The 21,424-nt window shown below is 39.6% G+C and overlaps 1 protein-coding gene across 1 annotated transcript in view; it reads right to left on the bottom strand.

Moving 5' to 3' along the window:
* LOC131929663 (protein patched homolog 1-like) overlaps positions 1–21,424 on the bottom strand; it is a 57,237-nt gene that overhangs the window by 14,074 nt on the left and 21,739 nt on the right. Inside the window, 17 exon segments of the mRNA XM_059285981.1 lie at positions 167–255; positions 390–561; positions 1,420–1,565; positions 1,829–1,967; positions 2,254–2,427; positions 4,986–5,146; positions 5,525–5,784; positions 6,054–6,172; positions 6,438–6,491; positions 6,493–6,564; positions 17,214–17,306; positions 17,438–17,596; positions 17,684–17,815; positions 18,288–18,435; positions 19,390–19,511; positions 19,742–19,831; positions 19,980–20,103. Coding sequence (XP_059141964.1) covers positions 167–255; positions 390–561; positions 1,420–1,565; positions 1,829–1,967; positions 2,254–2,427; positions 4,986–5,146; positions 5,525–5,784; positions 6,054–6,172; positions 6,438–6,491; positions 6,493–6,564; positions 17,214–17,306; positions 17,438–17,596; positions 17,684–17,815; positions 18,288–18,435; positions 19,390–19,511; positions 19,742–19,831; positions 19,980–20,103 — 2,254 coding nt within the window.

Here is a 21,424-nt window from a genome sequence, read left to right as displayed (position 1 = left end):
ATGACATACTGAAAAATTATTCAAAATCATATTTTAACAAATTTTAATAAATCTAAGCAGATTTGTAAGTCCGATAAAAAACCCCACCAAATACTTTTGAAAATAAAAAATGAAAATCCCCCCCCCCCACCACAAGACAAGAAAACCTAGTGAAACAAGAACTCACTGTTATAACTTCTATAACTTCTTCTGTTGATGACAGGTTCGTGAGGTAAAATGGTATTTGTGTGTAGACCAAATGCTGTGATTTTGGGACTGGAAAAAAAAATAAAACCAACTTCAGTCATTAGATTTCATTAGGTTCAGTTCGTTAAAACAAAATTTAAAAATGATAAATTTTATCCAATACAATAGTCAGTTTTCTATCGGAAAGTAAACATCCAACGTACTGTCAAAATTATGATCATTTGGATCATGAAACCAGTCCTTTGGCATCGGGTGGAAATTTGCCATTGAGGAGGCGTAGGCCATGGCGTCATTGGTGACCCAGGCTGTTAAATAATTATAAAATGCTGGAGGGTTGATGACACCATTGTCATCAATCAGTCGAATCTTCGTCACCTGTAACAAAGTCATAGCAGAACAAGTTAGACACAAAGTCAGATGAATAATGGTAAACAGGTTGTTGTTAGAAGTGTGATTCTAATATAGAATAAATTGAATTGAGGAAATTGTTTAATTTTTGTTATTTTCTAAGCACAGCTTTCTTGTCTATCGTTGAGTGCATATTGTGACCAACTAGTTTAGTAGGCGTGTAAACATTTCTGTACGATAAAATGAATGTTTCCTTCAAGAAGGTGGGGTCACATCATTTATTTTGGTGTTACCCAATTCTCTGACATGGTGACTCACGAGGGTGGTGGTCGGCACCACACCGTGTTTCCATTGTAGAGTCAAGAGAAAAATGGTGGATCATAAGCAGACGAATCAAATCACCTGAGACGTGAACACAGGCCTACATTCTGTCCCCCTGCTCACAAGGCCCACACAGGGGGTGACTCACCCACACAACATAGAGACGGCAGCCTGGAGTTCTGGGAGAAATCCTTGAACTGCTATGGGAGACTCTACAGCCCCTGATTACAAATCACCCCATACAAATTTTACTGCATGAAAGAACCTTTTGTTTTTAGCCTTTTCCCTGAATAATCATCATCATTTTTTTATCAACCTCTTATTCAAGATGTTCTCCCAAAAACAACATGCACATTTTTCGAAACAATACTTTTAATGCTTAGTCCAAGGTTTATCAATCTTTACTTCACAATACAATCTTAACAAAAGCCTTCAGTGTATTAAAATATAATTAGACCATATATTAAAGGGGGTTCTGTAAAAAAAAAATGATATCCTAGTACCAGCAGGTCTAGCAGACACTTGGGTGGTTTACGTCATGTTGTGTTAATTAGTTTGTCCTACCTGATCTCTGTTGGTGGGGTTGTCTCCATCACCAGTCTGCATTAAAAGTTTATAGGCCAAGATGGCCTCCTCTGTGGCACCCTCCTTCCAGCCATTGGTGGAGATGAGGTTCTTACTTAAATCCAGATCAAAAGCTCTTTGTAGTTCTGGAAAATTATTTTTAAAAATTTTGTAAACAATAGTATACACAATAAACATAATATTCAAATACAAAAAACATAATGGTTTTATACATTATTTAGTTATTAGAATTATCATGATAATTAGGCCTATGTTATGATTATGGAAAAATAATATTTAAAAAATTGATAATCTTTAAGCCATTTTTATACTTGTATATATATACATATAGACAAAGTATAAAGTATTGAATGGGTACTGCATTCTGCTCCCTGGGGCAACACCTCACCTGCCAACCACTGTTTGAACAGATCAAGCCAAAAGGGGGGCAAAGAACCGTCCTCTCTCTTGATGATTTTTTTGACTTTTTGAAAGGCCTCGTGGTATTTGTGTAACAAAGGTTGGTTGTTGGCGTAATCAAAGTTGTTCTGGTGGAAACAAAGTAGGAACGTAATGGCCACAATTACACTTCATGTTTTAACATCTACATTCCATGTAACACTTAACAGTTTTATACTTCAAATCTTAAAAACATACATACATATATGAGTTATCTCTTCAAATTAAAGAGTTTTAAAATGTACATAGAACTAAATTTAATAGGAAGTTTGTGTTTGTGTAGCCATTTTTATTACCATTATTTTATGCTGTATAGGCTCTAACGATTAATATTTTTTTGATACAGGAAAGGATCAGTAAACAATGAATATTTACCTTAGTAACTGCATTAATACTGTAAAACCCAAAATATTTGGACTGGGCCTCCAGAAACTGAAATTCCGACGTCTCCCTGGGGACTAGATCAGTGAGGTCAAGGCCATCCTTCACCTGGGCCGTGCCCCACGCCCCAAGAATGAGAAACACTAAAAACGATGCTACCACTGTCACCTGCAGATAATATAAACAATTGATTTAAAAAAAAACAAATAATTTAAAAAACATAGGCAGAACAGGGAATAAAAAAAAAAAAAAAACAACCCACCCTATCGTCAAAATGTCTAGTGTTCAGAAAAATTACTATGAATCAAATAAGGTTAACTCCTCTGACACCAGGCATTCCCCATTCTCACACTACCACTAGTAAAATAAACCTTACCCCCTACCTCACATAAAAAGAAGATCGTTTGTGCTATAAAACCACAGACAGCGTTAAACAAGGGAATCCTTTGTGTTTGGGGTGCTATCATTCAGCAAGTGGCACTCTTATATGGTGTGTGTGTGGGGGGGGGGTGCTTTATATACTTGAGAAAGGCCCATAGGCCTACAAGCCTAAAACGATAACAGCCTTAACGTGGGACTGTACAATGTGTGAAATGCGAAGGCTAAAAATTAATAATGTAAAAAAAAATATAACTAAAGTATAGACAACGAAGAAAATAAATCATGGCTCTTTAGTTGGTGTTTATGATGACAAGTTAAATCCCCTCATGAATCTCAAGGTGCATTGATTTTCGAGACAATTATTTTTTCTAAGTCCTGAATTATTATAGCAAAGAAAAAATTGCTTTTAAAAACAGGTTCAACAACACATTTTGATCTTGTCTTCAATGAAAAGTGCATTATTTGTTTTATTGTGTCTCACAAACTTGGTTCAATCTTTCTCATTTTATCTCCTGTATATTTAGATCAATATTGCTTTAAAATTCTTTGAAAACTGTTTTCATTATATATATATATATATATATATATATATATATATATATATATATATATATATATATATATATATATATATATATAAACCTCTATGTAAAAAATCAGCAGTGATTTTAAAACCAAACGTATTTTTTACAAGACTTCTGTACTCGATATCGTGACGTCTACAGCGTCTCCCACCGACCCCTTTCCCTCCCCATTTGAAAAGGTCTTAAAATAGAGCACACTCGGTGACCCCGTGTGTGGCTGGTACAAAAGAATCCACAGTGGCTTTATTTCTTCCCCTCTACACCCGTTTTATTCACGACACTGTCTCTATTTCACCGCTATGCTTAGGCTAGAGTGTACCACCCAGAAGTAAGCGAGCTATTACGGCAATGGCGGCTCAAAAAAAAAAAAAAAAAAAAAAACGAAAGAAAAATAACCTTGTTTTTTTTTATATGCCTAGACTAGGCCTAAGCTAAAAAAAAAAATTTCTATGAAAACAAAATGTCTAGGGAAATTCTAGCACTTATAACTTGTCTTTTCTGCTGGTAGAGGGATCTAGAGACAAAGGAACCAAAGAATCAAACAGCCCAATACAACACATACAAGATTAACACGAAGAGACAAGGGAACCCTGACCCTCATATCTTTGCACTATTAAACACAAGGACAACTAAGAACTATCTAAAGCAGACAGAAACTGAGTTCAGGGGCTGTAATCGGTGGCAGGAAAGTCAGAGACGGGGAGACAAGTAGTAGCACAGTTCTAGGAGAAGTGAACAGCACACAGGCTGATGGAGAAAGTTCTTGGGGAAGTGAACAGCACACAGGCTGATGGAGAAAGTTCTTGGGGAAGTGAACAGCACACAGGCTGATGGAGAAAGTTCTTGGGGAAGTGAACAGCATACATGCTGATGGAGAAAGTTCTTGGGGAAGTGAGCAACGCACAGGCTGATGGAGAAAGTTCTAGGGCAAGTAACACCACACATGCTGATGGAGAAAGTTCTAGGGCAAGTGAACACCACACATGCTGATGGAGAAAGTTCTAGGGCAAGTGAACACCACACATGCTGATTGAGAAAGCTCTAGGAGAAGTGAACACCACACAGGCTGACGGAGAAAGAGAAAGCACAATACACCAGCAAACACACTGTACTGTACAAGGGATACAGATATCAGATGTGAGCTCCCCCAATCCCGTTTAAAAAAACCAATGGCACCATAGGTCAAACCTAGGAGACAACACAAAATTAGAATGAACAAGGAACAGCTAATGTCTGAATAAAAAACAACAAGGGATTGAGAACCTCTGGACCAAAGACTACCCCTGTTACTAAGTAGAGATTCTCAGCTTACAGGCTGGGCCTCTTAAAATAAGTGATGTGTGAACATTTTAGTAAGAGAAACTGTAGGGGTGCTTAGTCACAATGAAGAAGGATTGCCCAATAAAGGGTGAAAAAAACACCCTCTGGGCAACAATTTGGATCACTGGTTGTAGGAGGGTACTGATAGATGAGGGGTGGTGTGTGTGCGTGTGTGTGTGGGGGGGGGGGGGTTGCCAGCATGTTTGACAAAAATAAATCATTGGGTACAGCTATAAACCAAGAGCCTGCAATATTAAACCAATCTTGAATTTTCACTTAGACTGGTATTGTAAGGAGTTTAAAAAAAAAAAAAGAACAATAGCTATTGACAACAACAAATTGAAATTCTGTTTGATGCTCCATTTAAGAGCTCTCAGATATGTACCCTCCACAACAGTGTAGGTACCCCTACCTACAGCTGTAATATTAGCAGGCACTCACCTTGACAAATGTCCGCTGTAGAAAAGGTGCGTAGACCTTGGAAGCCAGACACGTCAATGTCCAGGTCAGGCATTCACGCTGTGCCTTCACACACCTGTCCTTGCAGGTGGTAGAGTTCTCTGGCGTCAGGCACTGCCTGGAAGATGTCGTGGATGGGCAGTCTGCGGATGGAAGAATGTTACAATTGATACACTTTGCTCATGTAAGACATGCTTACAGTTGATACATTTGGCTAAAGAAATGCTAAAATGCTAGGGAAAGTTTTGATTTTTTGGGGATGTGAATTCTAACAAATTTGTTGAATATGATATCCAACAAATGTTTTGGATGTGTGTGGATGTTAATCCTAACAAATGTTTTGTGTGGATGTTAATCCTAACAAATTTGTTGGATGTGTGCAGATGTTATTGTGTGGATGTTAATCCTAACAAATTTGTTGGATGTGTGCAGATGTTATTCCTAAAAAATGTTTTGGATGTGTGTGGATGTTACTCCCAACACATGTTTTGGATATGTGCGGATGTTGCGCCCCCACTTACTGGAGCCAAGAGACGAGTCCTGCCTTCTGGTGAAGACACCATCAGTGGGGGCTAATGTCGTCACAGCTCCATCATTAGTGGATCTTGTCACGGTGTCATAGCATGGCGGCAGGGTCCCAGATTGAGCGGAGTAGGGTGGGGGTGGACTGGGCTCCCGCTGAAGATCTGTCAGCTCTCTGCGCAGACTTCTAGGTTCCTGCTCCTCACAAGTGGCGTGCAGGTGGGGTTGTAGTTCTATCACATCATTCGACCCAGCAGAGCTGCTCAAACAACAAAGTATTCAAACATCATTTCATTGTAATAAAATATTTTTATTTCTTCTTTAAGTTCTAGTCAAATTAATAGTTCCCATTTGTCTGAAGTTAACAAACATCAAAGAAGAATAAATATTATCTATAAATACAAACTTGAAACTTGACCAAAAAATGTTTATTGAACAAATACAACAAAAATTTTTTAAAAAAAATTACACTGTCATATTTCCCTTTTTGAAGCCCCCTCCCCATGAAAGCTATCAATATAAATTTACCTCTGAAAGCAGCACAAGACATCGATTCTCTTGTCCTCTCTTCTAACCAGGTCCAGGCTGATGATGGCGGGATACACAAGCAATACTGACCCCAGGTTAAATAAAACTAAAATGGCTGCCTAAATAATTGAAGGGAAAAAATAAAACAATACATTTTAATGCAAAAAATAAGAATCCAAATAGCATTACCCAGATTTTCTTTTTAATGTGACTGGTTGGTAATTACTTTTTATTTTGTGTGTGTGTGTGGGGGGGGGGGGGGGGGTGAAATGTAACATAAGGAAAAAAAATGAGTGGTATTTAATTTTTATGCGTGCACTGCAACAGCTGTGAGCAGTTTTTGTTCCTGGAAATCCGTTACAACGATGAGACAATAACACGAACCTGCAGAGTGAACGCCCTTAGAGCTGGTATAGGGATGATGGCCGCCGTAAAAAAAAGCCATCATGTTACTAATGGATGTCAGCAACACGGTCACCCCTGCCCTCTTTAGGACCTCGCCTGTCAGCTCCTGGGATGGATACATTCAAACAATAATAATAAATAATGCCCGCATTGTTTTCCTTTGTATAAATAGTTGGGTGAGGAATTTTAAATAATGTGCTCATATAATAATGCGTGGTTTTGTTTTAAATTGTTTTAGTCCGTGCATTCACGGAGCCAAAGCCACACTTTTTTTTTTAAACTGACGCCCGCTCACTTGTTCAGCTCAAGAAATGTAATCGTCATTAATTGGGCCTGCTCTTTATAAACCGCCGGCCAAGAACAAACTTCACGTAAATTTACAATACCCGAACCTCGAAACCGCTGAGGTTAACCTACGCAAAACGTAAGCTAATGCACTTACATTTTCTTAATACTGTGATTTTTTTTTTTACATTCATTTCTTAAAAGCTGCATTGCTAACAAAACCGACGAATCAAATAGGGACTGTTTCTCTCCCCCCCCCCCCCCCCATCCCATGGCTGCTGCGGCTAAAAGCCAACATAATGCCTACAATAACAAGACCAGTCCATGCGTCCATGACATAACCTCACGTTAATCATCGGATGGTTTTAACACACCCACGCGAGCATCACTCGATATCTAGCAATATTTATTTACCGCTTTTCAGCGGGGTAAAAAAAAACTTTTAATCTATTGAAAAGTTAACTAATGCGTCCCGCCAACACATCGTGTGCGGCAAAGTTCAAAACATATTTACATTTTTTTTTTGCCAAATTTTTTCTACCTCTTTTAACAAGGCGGTAGGTCTGGTTAACATTAAAAGAAGAAAAAAAAACTTCGTATGGTTTTATCTTCTGTCTACACCCCCCCCCCTTCTCCCTGTGTAAGCTTTAGCTTCTACTTCTGCAGTAACACAACCCATTCCTTTAATTGTTTATACGTCTCTACAGCAGAATCCAATCAGGTTCACCATTACAGCGAACCTATTGGTGTCGGGACGTTTCATGGGTGTGTGTGTGTGTGGGGGGGGGGGGGGGGGCGGGGCGGGAGAGAATACATTTGATCAATTAATTGCTATAAAAAAAGAGTTAATTTCAAAAATATTATTTTGCTAAACAAAAAGAAAGTGACCACAGTATAGTCTAAAGTTATCTCAATGTTATCTTACGATTTAAAAAGTTGAACAATTCGGACAAAGTTGACTAGGTGTCGTGGGATCGATAAAATTCTTGTGGGAGTAGAACGATTTGAAATGTTCATATTCCGTAGGTTATTCAATTGCTACAAGATCTAGTGAATTCATTAGGTTTGCAACCATATTCTATAGGTTATACTAATGCTACTCTTGATTCCATTAGGTTTGCATCTATACTCCATGGGTTATACAATTGCTACTAGATCTAGTGAATTCATTAGGTTTGCATGAGGTCCGCCTTTAAACTATCAGAAAGCAAGAACCGGCACCAGGTAAAGACAGAGACAACCTGAGCTCAACTCACACACAGCGAGCTTCGGCTTGTTTAGATAGCGGCGAGGGGGAGGGGGGGTGAGTGAGTGGGGGTGGGGGTGAGCAGGGGTGGGGGTGAGCGGGGGTGGTTTTATAAGGGCGATAACCACCAGAAAGAAATTTAATTTCTAAGGACCTCACACACACGCACGCATGAGGACCTCACACACACACACACACGCACGCATGAGGACCTCACACTATCACACACACACACACATAAGGACCTCACACACACACACGCATAAGGACCTCACACACACACACACACAAGGACCTCACACACACGCGTAATGACCTCACATACACACACAATGACTTCACGCATAATGACCCCCACACAAGCATAATGGCTACAAACCGAACCGAAGGTACTCACACACCCCCACCCCTCCCTCTCTAGCAATCGCACCTGGGCCCCACAAGACCAGGTTCGTGTTTACGCCACCCCCCCCCCCCCCACACACACTTGTATACACCGGGGCTAAAGTGTGAAGCGACCCCAAGGAGAAAGAAATTGCCCCACACATCCTGTCGTGTGGGATAACATGTTGGAGAGGAAATCTCAAACTCGGTGCTCAGATTTTTTTAAAAATGGCTGTAAAAATAAAAACTATAACCACCTTATGTGTTCGGACCCTGACAAAACAAAACAACAGCGGTGGTTCAAATTTTCCCAACAAAGTGTCAGTATTTCAGTTAAGTAATTGTAGTTTCGAGTTTTATTATTAAAAATTACTCTAAACTTCCAAACTCCTTGTAGCCCTGACAAGCTTTTGTCGTTAAAAAAAAGAATATTATAATGTATGGTGGTATTATGGGCAACTGGTTTGAAACATAATTCTTACAAGACTTGCCCAGATGGGGGAGGGGTGGGGGAGGGTTGAGGGGGAAAAGGGGTGAGCAGGGACAGAATAGATAAACAATAGTTGAACTCATGGCGTGAACTATTGCTCTCCAAAATGTAAAGAGGAAGAATGCAATCACACTGACAAAGACAGTCCGCTCTTTAGCGAGTGGAGGGAGGGAAAAACAACTTCCGGTTGACACGTGACTGTTTGGTTTCCGCCGGTTGAATAAGTTACAGTGGATTTATTTTTACTAACGTAACGGCGAGTGCTCATCCCGCGGGATTCCAGACCCGGGGGTCAGGGATGTTTACAGTGGCGCCCTCCGCCTCCACGGCTCGCACTCTCTTAACACGGGAACTGTCGCATATGCTCTGGTCTATGCTGGGGACGTGTAGGTGGGGAGAGGGGGTGTCGGTAGAGAATAGCTATTTTTTTTTTTGTAACAGAGAAACTATTTTTTGGCAAATTAATAGCCCCAAAAAAAAGAAAAAAAATTCACAATTTTTGAACAAAAAAAATTCTAAATTTCTAAAAGCTCGAAAAGTATAGATCTATACATTTTCTGAATTTTTTTGTCCACTCTATTTAAAAGCCTTCACTCTTTGGTACTTTTCGATTTCCTCTTCAATCAAACAAATCAAGTGACAAACTTTTAAAACTAATCCTACCCTCGTAATTTTGTTTCTTTAAAAAACCCACATCTAAAAAGCATACCCGGTAATTAAAACTAAAAGCAGAGTCGATATAAAACCTAACTACCAATCCATTAGTCGGCCGTTGATGAAACGGCTCTCCTCTGATCCTCAGGCTTTTGATAAGGCCATAAAAAATCAAACCTCGCCCCCAGAACGAGGCCGGCTCTTGCTTATTAAAAATAATTTATGCAGCACAACGGCACATACACTATTAAAGGAAGATGTGCATTTTATTGCCGAACAAGATTAATATAATGGATGAAACAAGCTATTTTGGAGGGGTGGGGAGGTTGTTTTTTTCTACAGTGGTTCTCAGGATAGATAATGTAGGGTCGAGTAACAGCAGGTCATAATTTTTTAACACACAAAGTATTTTAGGGAAGAATTTAAATACATTAACACGCTAGGGGTATTATGGATAGATAGGGCACCTCCTTAAAAAAAACCCCCAACAGTTTGGTTATTTTGGGGGTAGGTGGGGTGTGTTCTGGGCGCTACGAAACAGTGCGTTTAAAGGTTTATGCCGAATTAATGACACGTGAAAAAAAACGCCACTAATTGTCGCGTCAAATGGTAGTACAGGCACTATACTGGAAAATAAAATCTACTTTTATTGTGTTTCGTTTTATTCGGTAACACAAGCCCTTTTCAAAGGTGACAATTTTAACGGGGACCTATTCACAGAGGCTTCGCAAGTACCGGTTAAGCCTGTGTTTTAGAGTGGGCTGTAGCCACTACACACGAGCAACCGAACACTGTCGACTCGAGGCAACAGACGTATTTCTCGTTCGATGCTTTATCAGCTGGTTTCTGTTCAAACTTGCCGAGCGCCAACGACTTTATTACTGCTTTAGTTACACAGAGAGCGCTGCAACATTTTTTTTTTCACCACATACAAAAACATTAGCTTTTTTTATTTTTAACACAGCATTTATATACATGAAATATGCAAGGAGCGGACAAGTATACCAAACTACATCTATGTAGTCAATACTTTTTGCAATTTTTAATTTTATATATATATATATATATATATATATATATATATATATATATATATATATATATATATATATATATATATATATATATATATATATATATATATATATATATATATATATATATATATATATATATATATATATATATATATATATATATATATATATATATATATATATATATATATATATACAACGTTGGCTCTTTAGAAGCAGGTTACTGGTGTTTATCATAATGTTAAACGAGGGTCTCGCGACCTCACTACCAACCCCACCACCCCCTTCCATCCCTCCTAGAACATTCTTCACATTTCGGACCACCTGCGTTGTTCCATAGACGATGGCAAGGAAAAAAAAACACGCAGGGGCTTTGTTATTCCAGAGTATGTTCGTCTGCTAAATAAAATGCGCGGTATAGGTGGAAATGGTGGATCGGGCCAGATTCTGCTGGTTAAATAGCGCACACTTACATCTAATCCAAGATTTTCTTAACGTTAGAGATAGTTTAGTGAGCGGTTCTTCTATGTCGTATTTATATTCAAACTATAATCTTGGCTTGTCTTGAACAATATTTGTTACTATCATAACATTCATAATGTCAACACATGCTGTGGTCAGCTCCGGAACAGAAGTTATCGTGAAAACATTCTATATTTCAATATTTGTTATAGTCAGCTCTAGATCAGTGGTTCAAAAATAACATAATGACGTGTTTGTTAACGCTTAAGTTAACTGTACTGATGACTCAAATGGTTGCATACTCGTGCATAAAAAACTTTCGACAGGAAGTGAAGCCAGACTGAAACGTACACAGACCATGATACGACCCTCATCGACCATAGAACCAACCCTACTGGGTGGGGGTGGGGGACTGTAAAGAAACATTTCTCCAGACTTGTGTAAGCCTACGGAGATGGCGGTTTTATATTTTATTCACACTCTGAGTTTTATTGCATTCTTTGAAGTCCAGGGAAAAATATTAAAATAAACCACACATGCGTACCACACATGGGCAACTCATAGCTAAACGCCCACATGGGAACTGCTCTGTGTTTACAGTTGGGCAGGCAGTTGTTACTCTATACATACGCATATATATATATATATATATATATATATATATATATATATATATATATATATATATATATATATATATATATATATATATATATATAGGGTATTCTAAGGAGTATTTTAAACTGATAAAATATCTTTGAGACTGGGTAATGAATTTACAAGCAAATGCACATTGCCCCTGTAGCCCATACATTATAAACCTCCCCCCAAAGACACGAGTGGAAATAAACTTGTCTCATCTCAAAAGAAACACTCGGCTTTCTCTCTCTGTGTTTTATTGCTCCCCCACACCTCTCGTATGATTTGCAAGCGGTTAGATCGTATCGTGTAAAAGCATAGGTATTAAAATGATTAGCTTAGCCCAGATGATGAGCTGTGGGTTTTTTTTTTTAATTTAAAAATTCAGCGTTTATCTCTAAATAAGACGAATTAAAAAATATAATTTAGAACTTTGCGTCCGGTAATCTTCCGGCGTACCACGGGAAACGTAGATACGGCGTCCGTCGATATCGCACGGCAGAATTCTGTCCGTTTGAAAGCATGTGTGCGGGCCCCTGCTAAGCAACCGCGGTGATATTTTCTTGGCAACAGTTTTATTAACAACTTCCTTTTCAATTTGAATCTCATTAATTATTCGTGTCTTACCCATAAAAAACAAATCAAGGGAGACAATTTTCTGATCTATGTAACAGAGTTAAGGGTCCTGAATAATGAATTATTAAAGCGCGCATTTGTATGAAACATATTGAGCGATATGTGACCAGACTTGCATTACAAGACCGTTTCTGTTATACCTGTTAACATATTCCCCACCACAACATAACCGGTAAAATCACATCTGTGTATCTAATTATCAGTCTCATTGAAGAAGCCGTATGTTAATACAATCAAATGACTGTTTAGTGTTAGAAGTCAATACTACAAGCAACGGTTTGGCCTTATTTATCCTATGCCATCACTGATTACCTCTGTAGAAATTAACCCTACTAAGCTAAACTATAACTATTAGCGGACGACTGTACCAACAATACCCGAATTTGAAAAAAAAAAACAACGACGTATTCATCCAAGATTATTTCCAACAAGTAGGCTACATTCACTCAGTAATACTTGAATGACAAGTTGGTCAGGTGAAAGCGTACAGCAAAGAAAAGTTTTTAAAAAATATACATTTTAGTTCCAGATATTTTGTGGGTAACTAATACTGGTAAAAAAAAACAAGCAGGTAAAAAAATACAATACGTTCAAAGTAAAATAACACTGCGAGCACCCGTAAAAAAAAAAACTGTTCTATTTCTGCTGGTTCAGAAAAGCAATTAGCAGAGAAAAACACGGTTTCCAATCTTGCCTACATCTAGCGTGAAAATAAAGGATGTCTATGTTTTAACATTTAAAATATGTACTAGAGACTCGGGACTTGAGAGGGGGCGAGGATGAATCTAGGTGTAGTATTGTACTCGACAGATTTAGCCTGCACATCATGGAGGCCGAGTTTTATACTGCTGATAAACTAGACTCCACCACTGCACACTACGCCCGCCGCTCCCCACCCCCTTGTTCAGCGCTGAAGGGAGACCACCCAAGGCGAAAGTATTTTGCCAACAACGAAGAAGGGGCAAAATAATTTGGCTAAAATAGAGATGGAAAGAACGAAAAGTGAAAAGGTGCGTATAGCAAGGTGAACGTTGAACAGATAGCAAGTAAGTGGAAGGGGGAAAATGGGTGGAAGGGGGTGGGGTGCTGGTGGAGGGGTGGGCTGTTGATGATCTCAGAAATAGAGAGACAAAAAGTGTTAAAAGATTGGTGTTAAGAGAGGTGGTAATTTAAAATTGGGAGCAATAAGGCTTCTTTTCTCGAAATCATAGCAGTATAGGGCATAGGGACATTGTCAGTTGGCTGATTCTATACAGAATCACAATTTGTACAGCAAAACTTTTTTTTTTACACAAAAAGTATACAGCAATACTTTCTAAGCAAAAGTACATATCATATATATATATATATATATATATATATATATATATATATATATATATATATATATATATATATATATATGGTGAGCTAGTGCCCCTAGATGCACACATTACAATGAAAAAGAGAGATACATCTTTATATCTAAGCTATATACAAGCCTGAGAAATTAAGCAATACGAAAGATAAAATTTGACACCAATAAAGATAAAAGGTCAATCAAAATGTTTAGATGCTGCGGTTTCAATACTTTCTCAGATATGGACAAATTTAAGACTGGGGAGGGGGAACACACGGGGAAATGAGGGGGGACGGGTAGAACGATAAGGTGAAAGGGTGGCGCTAGAGTAAACACTCTAATGCAAATACATATCCTCCCGCTCATAGCCTCTTCACTGGGCGCCCTCCCCACCCCTTCTATCTCCCATTTCATGAAAGAGGTACCTAAGAAACTGATGGGGGCAAGGAGAGGGAAGTTGATTGTATGAATCACTGTCGAGGCGGACCCGAGGGAACAAAAGAAGCCTTCCCCGACACCCGAGACTGAAACTCAAATGAACTGTCTCGGCGCTGGGGGTCATTCGTTTTTGGCTTTCTGCGCTGACAGGCGATCTCTCGCCGCGAGCTCGGTTCAGATCCGGTGCACTTACAGGCACCAGCTCGTCTTGCGGTGACGTACCATTCAACAAAAGAGCTTTAAAGGTAGGTGCTCATTATACAAGAGCTAGTTAAAAAACCCAACTCACACCCTGTTCCTCCAGTGGCCTCCCTCCCTCCCCGTCCATCCCACAAAAAAAACCTAGCACCAAGACTGAATTCATTAAAACTTTTCTTTGAATCCCCAAGTTTCGCGCTATCCAAACTGTACTTTGTTTATATTACGTAAAACATTGGTAGGGTTGTTGAGGAACCCAAGATCCTTTGAAGACCCACACAACAAGACGTTCTGTGCAGCCAATGAGCCTCAGTCAAGCGTCTATAGAACACGCATATGTAGAAGTAATACTTAAAAAAAACCCAACACACTGATGAATTAATTAAGTTAATTAATTAATACCGGTTTTTTTTTCTCTCATGATATGTAGGATTTTTTTTTTGCTGAGTCAGCTGAGTACATTCTCCAGATGTAATTAAAATAAAACAATTCTATTTGAATCTTCTTGACCTTTTACAGCTTTTGTTACATCAAGTCAAACTATCTTACGGTTTAACCTAATTCGTTACAACCGGTTTAACCCAATACACGCACCCCGTCAAGGTTTAGCCCCATTCGTAAAACCACACAAACGTTTAACTCGACCGTTAACTTGAAATGCTAAGACTCCCCATTCCACGCCAACCACCCCCTACCCCCCCCCCCCTCCCATTTACTGCTAACAGAACGGTACCCAGCAGAAAAAAACATGAATCAGAAAACCTAGCCGGAGCTGGCTGGCTCTTAAACTTCCTGACATTTCAACATTAAAGACCTCTCCCTCTGTAATCATTGCCCAATACACATGCCTACATTCTTAAAGACTATTCCAGTCTTGAGGTACACCATTTATTTTCGCATCCCCCCCCCACCCACAACACCCCCCTCCCCCATTCCTCCAACGCCCCCCTCTCTACCCTTCACCCCATTTCTCCCCAGGCTTGGTATTAAGACTATCACATCACCTCGTGTTTCCCTAGCCTGTCTACAGTCTACCTCGCGCAGACATCAAACTCCGACAATATTTCCGAACGCCACCGTCGATATACACCAACATCTCATCGGCATCCTAACCCGAGGATGCTGGCGAGGGGGTAATCGTGGCATTTCAAGTTTCAACGACGCACTTTTAACTCGACTTCAAGGCTATCGCGTATCTTAATCGCTTCCTGGGATTGGTTGCCTACTAGTCTCGGAGCAGTGTGTAAAACAAATTATAAATATTATGTTAAAAAACGGTACAAGATAACCAACAAACTTAATTGACAAACGCCGCGCAACGCTCATTTGCTAAACGCGAGTCATTTATCGTTAACACGTTTACACCAAGTAAAAAAATAGCATGTATTTATACATTTTGTGTGTGGGTCCATATGTATATACATATATATAAATATGCACACACACAAAATATATAGTCTAGAATGGAAAGCTTAATTAACCCGTTTTCTTTTACATCACTGAAAATCTCTCCTGTAAAAAAAGACCTACCCACAGAATAAAGATATAGCTTTCCCCTTCGCTAGTCTCCCTTTTATAAGAAAGATAACCAGAAGGGCGCCCCAAACTCTATAATTACGTCACTTCTAATACAGAATGATCGGCCACGGAGGCTCTTTTCAAGGCGACAATGCTGGTTTATGGGAGGTTTTCTTTTTCGTTTTTTTTAAACATCGCCGCAGCGCTCGAAATTTTAAACTGGCGGATGTGCAGCCGTTGGGGTGGGGGTCCCATCGTTGGGGTGGGGGTCCCATCGTTGGGGTGGGGGTCCCATCGTTGGGCGGGGGCTCCACGACCGCTGTTTTTTAGTGTCACCTCAACAATGTGCTGTATAACAGCATCTCACTGGGACCGGAAGCTGGTTTTTTAAAACCGTATTTCGGTTCATAACGTGAGGTTTTCTAAATCAACTGTTTAAACATTTTAAAAAAATAAAATTTGAAAGTTTTAGGTAAATCCAAATTTGTGATGGGGCTGTTGGATAAATTTCTGAACAACAGTTCTTGGTATTATTTCAACCAACCACTTAATTTATACCGTAGGACTCAATACAGATATCCTTTTAATAAACACATAGTTCAAGGCTAAACCATGTCTAAGTGACCCTAAGCCAACATTTGATCCAAACTTCATCATATGGCTGAAATACGACCAAAGGACAAAAATTCCGATTACAAAACTGCTGAACTTAAAAATAATTTATCTAACGCTGGTCCGCCATATTTCACAAAGAAATATGTTATTAAATTGTCTGTTGCTTGTTATTTGCACCAACGGACATCCGCATTACATTAGGGTTCTTGTACAGATGCGGAACTAACGCCGATATATTTAAACCTATCCGTGTTAGTCCCCGTAGCGCAACAAACTGACCTCCCGTGGGGTGGAGGCGCCACGCACACCTCCACCGTGACAATAACACATTGATTGTTTCAAGCAGGACCTGACTTAACACAAACCAGACCCACCCCAGTTCAAACTGTGCTACTTTTTTTTTCTTCCATTTTCAAAACCCTTCATTCCAGGGCCACGTCTTATGTAAATTACAAATCTGGCTCGGATGTAGAATAATTTCTTATGATCCAATAACTACATTATCACCTGGCCAGATAGACATTCTGGCATTTTTCACATTTATCAACACCTGGCTATCATTTTTCGTTAAATTTAAAACATACATCTTTAGAAATATGACTATATACATGTATATATATATATATATATTGCTGTACGTGTTTTGTATCTGTATATTTATGTGTATAAAAGTTGCAGTTTAAACTTCTCGCAGCATATTTGACAGGTTGGCCAAGGAGAAAAGATGAAGAATGGCCATGAACAGGTGGCCGGCTATAAACAGGGGTCCACACAACCTGGGCTGTAAACAAGCAGACGTAAACACCCGACTTACATGATAAGGTACATGGTCCCCGTTCTCAAAGAAGGTGTGGGCTATCAGGAACATATCGTCTACGCCAAGACCCAGTGCCAGAAATGGAATGATCTGAAGAGAAGGGACATGTAGGCCAGTTGAATCATTTTGAAAATTTGAATTGATCCACAATACATGAATATGAAGTGATAACTTGAATTAAATAAAGAACTAAGTTAACGTTAAAGGAAGCGTTGTCGTACCTGAGTGGTGGATGCGTTAAAGTTGATGCCAATGACAGAACAAAACCCCAAGCCAGCTGCCACTGACAGTGACACGAGAATGACACCAGCCATGCCAATGCCACTCTGGGAGTTGACAGCATCGTTCCAGCGCAGCAGTGAGACACAGGCGTACACAAACTGTCAATTAAACACATTGTCAATCACTCAATTGGAACATTTTAAACTTTGAAAAATGAAGAGCTACACGAAGGAAAGATAACTGACCATTAGGACATAGCCTAGGACAACTCTTGTCACGCTGATGCTGGAGAAATCTTTCATCATGTCCATCAGAGAGGTGTATGAGAAGCCGTACAGGTTGTCTTTGTTGGAGTCATTGCCGTAGTTGTTGACAACCTGGAGGTGGTACATCAAAACAGGTGCAGGTTGTGTCAGGGACAGGTCAATACACAGAAAGACAGTACAAGTATTTAAACTCTTTGTGAGCATTGTACATATTAATGAACAATAGTCACAAATGTGAACATTTTGAATGGGAGAATCCTATAAAATTAACCACAAAAACATCAACATCAAATATAACTTTGACCACAACATCAACCACTATCACCTTGACCACTTCATAAATCACAACATCAAATATAACCTTGACAACATCAACCACTATCAAATATAACCTAGACCACATCATAAATCACAACATCAAATATAACCTTGACAACATCAACCACTATCAAATATAACCTAGAACACATCATAAATCACAACATCAAATATAACCTTGACCACAACATCAAATATAACCTTGACCACAACATCAACCACAACCCCAACTATATCTTGGACCACACCATCAACCTGGACATACCTGGGAGAACTTCCTCTGGAAAGCTTCCAACACAGCCTTGGCCTTGGTCTGGGTCCAGTCTATGCCAGAGACCTTGATGTGATCCTCGTAGTACTTGTAGAGGTCCTTCTCGGCCATCAGTTGGACAATGGACTGCAGGGCCTCAACTCTACACAAGAAATAAGTCAGGACGTGACAGTATTGGGGCAAGACAGAAAACCTTATACACAATTGGCTGCAAGGCTCACAAGATAGGAACGTAAGAAAAATGATTAAAGATTTTATAGAAACTAAAAATTTACATCAGTTTTAACTTTCAAGTTTTTAGATTAAGAATTTAGGACTGGTAATCTTAATTGAATTAAGTTGAGGGATTTGCATTGCAAACAATAATATATGCCTGCAGTTAAAATAATAAGCAAACGTATTAGGTAAACTCCCTTAAAACGCAAAGTTATTGCTGAAGCCTTCCTCTAAACTGGATAAAGCTCGCGGGTCTCACAGAAAAAAAAATAGGAAAAAAAATGTTTACCTTTGACCTTTACATTAATTTTACACACGCCCTCATCCTAAGTGGCAATTTTACAGTAGGGAGTTTTCAAGATAAGTGACCTGGCCACTACCTTTAGGTGTTGTGGTAAACAAAAGGAGAGCGGTAGATTGAAAAGTTTGGCGTGGAAAAAAGGGAGGGGGTTTTAGCAAGGCTGTGTGAGAAATCGTGTGTGGTCTCCGTCATACACCCCGTGTGGGCCCTGTCATGCACCCAGCGTGTGGGCCAGGTCATACATTGTGTGGGTCAAGTGTGTGTGGTCTCCGTCATACACTCCGTGTGGGCCCTGTCATAAACCGTGTGGGGGTTGTCATACACTCGGTGTGAGTCTTGTCAAAGTTGTCATACACGCTGCGTGTGGGCCAGGTCATACACTACTAGACTGTGGCTACCAATAACATTATCAAACTGTGGCTAACCTTAACTGCAACACTCTACAACTCACCTGTGTGGCTAACCATAACACTACCCAACTGTGGCTAACTGTAACACTACCCAACTGTGGCTAACCTTAACCGTAACACTCTATAACTCACCTGTGTGGCTAACATTAACTGTAACTCTTCAACTCACCTGACTATGTGACCAGTCTTGTTCCGCTTGACACCCCCAAAAATGAGGTCATGCTCCCACTGCATGTACTTAGTGGCAAAACCGGTACATCCCTTGGTGAACTCGGTACCTAGATCTGGAACCTGTTGCAGACAGGTAGGAGACAGGTAAGATACATGTAGAATTTGATAACAGGCTCTAGCGTTTTGCATCATTAATTAAACCCAATGCAGAGAAAATATAGTTAGAAGACACTCTAGGTAAATCAACACATAACTCCGGACAATGAGCTGCTAACATTTAAGGATGGCCAGAGAGGAGAAGACAATAAACGAAACAAACAAAAATAGTGAAATATTCTTGCGTGACTTACGGTGGAGTTGTAGTTGACAGCAGTTTTGGGACAGTCGGGGTCTTTTGGATTTAGGCAGGGTTTCTCTTGATAAGCCGTGGTGATGCCAGCCTGTAGAAGAAACCACTTGATAAATATCGGCAAGTTTTCAATCCAAGGACCAATAGTCTGGACTTGGTGGATGGACCAATGTTAGAAGCCATTGTAAGATGATGTTCAGTCATCCAAATAGGGTCTATGAAAAGCTAAGGGGACTTACTCTTTGGAAGACATCCTTCATAGCGTTGACTGGGATGCGGTTCTGCATGCGCTCCAGTTTCTTCAAGATGCCTTGTGGGTCCAGGTTCTCCCACGTGATGTACGTGGGCATATCGGCTATTCCACTGTAGGAAGAGAAATACATACGTGTCAAACATACAAAGTATTATTTTGAGAGCCGCTGAGCTGGTTATTGAGTCCCGGACGAATGTGCTCAACATATTTTGAATTCTCAATCAAGTTTAGCCTCAAGCTTTAACTTACAGAGCGAGTTGTTGAAACTCTTGTCAGAACCCGTATGTTAATAGCAAAAGTTAACTCGGTATTTACACAAATTGTAATGGTAAGTCTTTATTTCATCATCATCTTTTCATTTTTATGCCAAAGACACATGGGGCCGCCTTTATATGTTATCAGCTGATTTAAACTGCGTGGGTTTAATAAAAGATGTAGGGGCTTGTATAAAGATATTGTGGGCTTGTATAAAGACATATTGTGGGCTTGTATAAAGACATTGTGGGTTTGTATAAAGACATATTGTGGGCTTGTATAAAGACATTGTGGGTTTGTATAAAGACATATTGTGGGCTTGTATAAAGACATATGGTGGGCTTGTATAAAGATATTGTGGGCTTGTATAAAGACATTGTGGGTTTGTATAAAGACATATTGTGGGCTTGTATAAAGACATATGGTGGGCTTGTATAAAGACATATGGTGGGCTTGTGTAAAGACATGTTGTGGACTTGTATAAAGACATATGGTGGGCTTGTATAAAGACATATGGTGGGCTTGTATAAAGATATTGTGGGCTTGTATAAAGATATTGTGGGCTTGTATAAAGACATTGTGGGCTTGTATAAAGATATTGTGGGCTTGTATAAAGACATTGTGGGTTTGTATAAAGACATATTGTGGGCTTGTATAAAGACATATGGTGGGCTTGTATAAAGACATATGGTGGGCTTGTGTAAAGACATGTTGTGGACTTGTATAAAGACATATGGTGGGCTTGTATAAAGACATATGGTGGGCTTGTATAAAGACATATGGTGGGCTTGTATACAGACATATTATGGACTTGTATAAAGACATGGTGGGCGTGTATAAAGACATACTGGGGGTTCGTATAAAGATAACTCGTGTATACATCTTCAAGCAACAGATAAAACATGCAAAGGTTGTAGAAAATTATGGTCATTCCAGTCTGACCTTCACCCACAAAGACCAGCCTGGCCTGTAGAGCTCTACCTCCCCAGAGGGCAGTATTTTATTGACGGTTATCACGTGACCAAGTCTAGACGATAACGGTGAAATGCCATAACATGAAAGCTACAACTTGGTTGGCTCGTAAAAACGGAAGAGATGAAGAAGCCGAACCTCGCGTTTCTGGAGACTTTTGAATGCCCCACCCCTCCCCTGCAATTATCGTTATTACCTATCTAA

The sequence above is a fragment of the Physella acuta genome, unplaced genomic scaffold, assembly GCF_028476545.2.
Source record: "Physella acuta isolate Inbredline_101_S28 unplaced genomic scaffold, ASM2847654v3 ptg001661l, whole genome shotgun sequence".
Taxonomy (NCBI): domain Eukaryota; kingdom Metazoa; phylum Mollusca; class Gastropoda; family Physidae; genus Physella; species Physella acuta.
The sequence above is the reverse complement of the archived record's forward strand: the minus strand, read 5'-3'. Positions and strand labels throughout refer to the sequence as shown.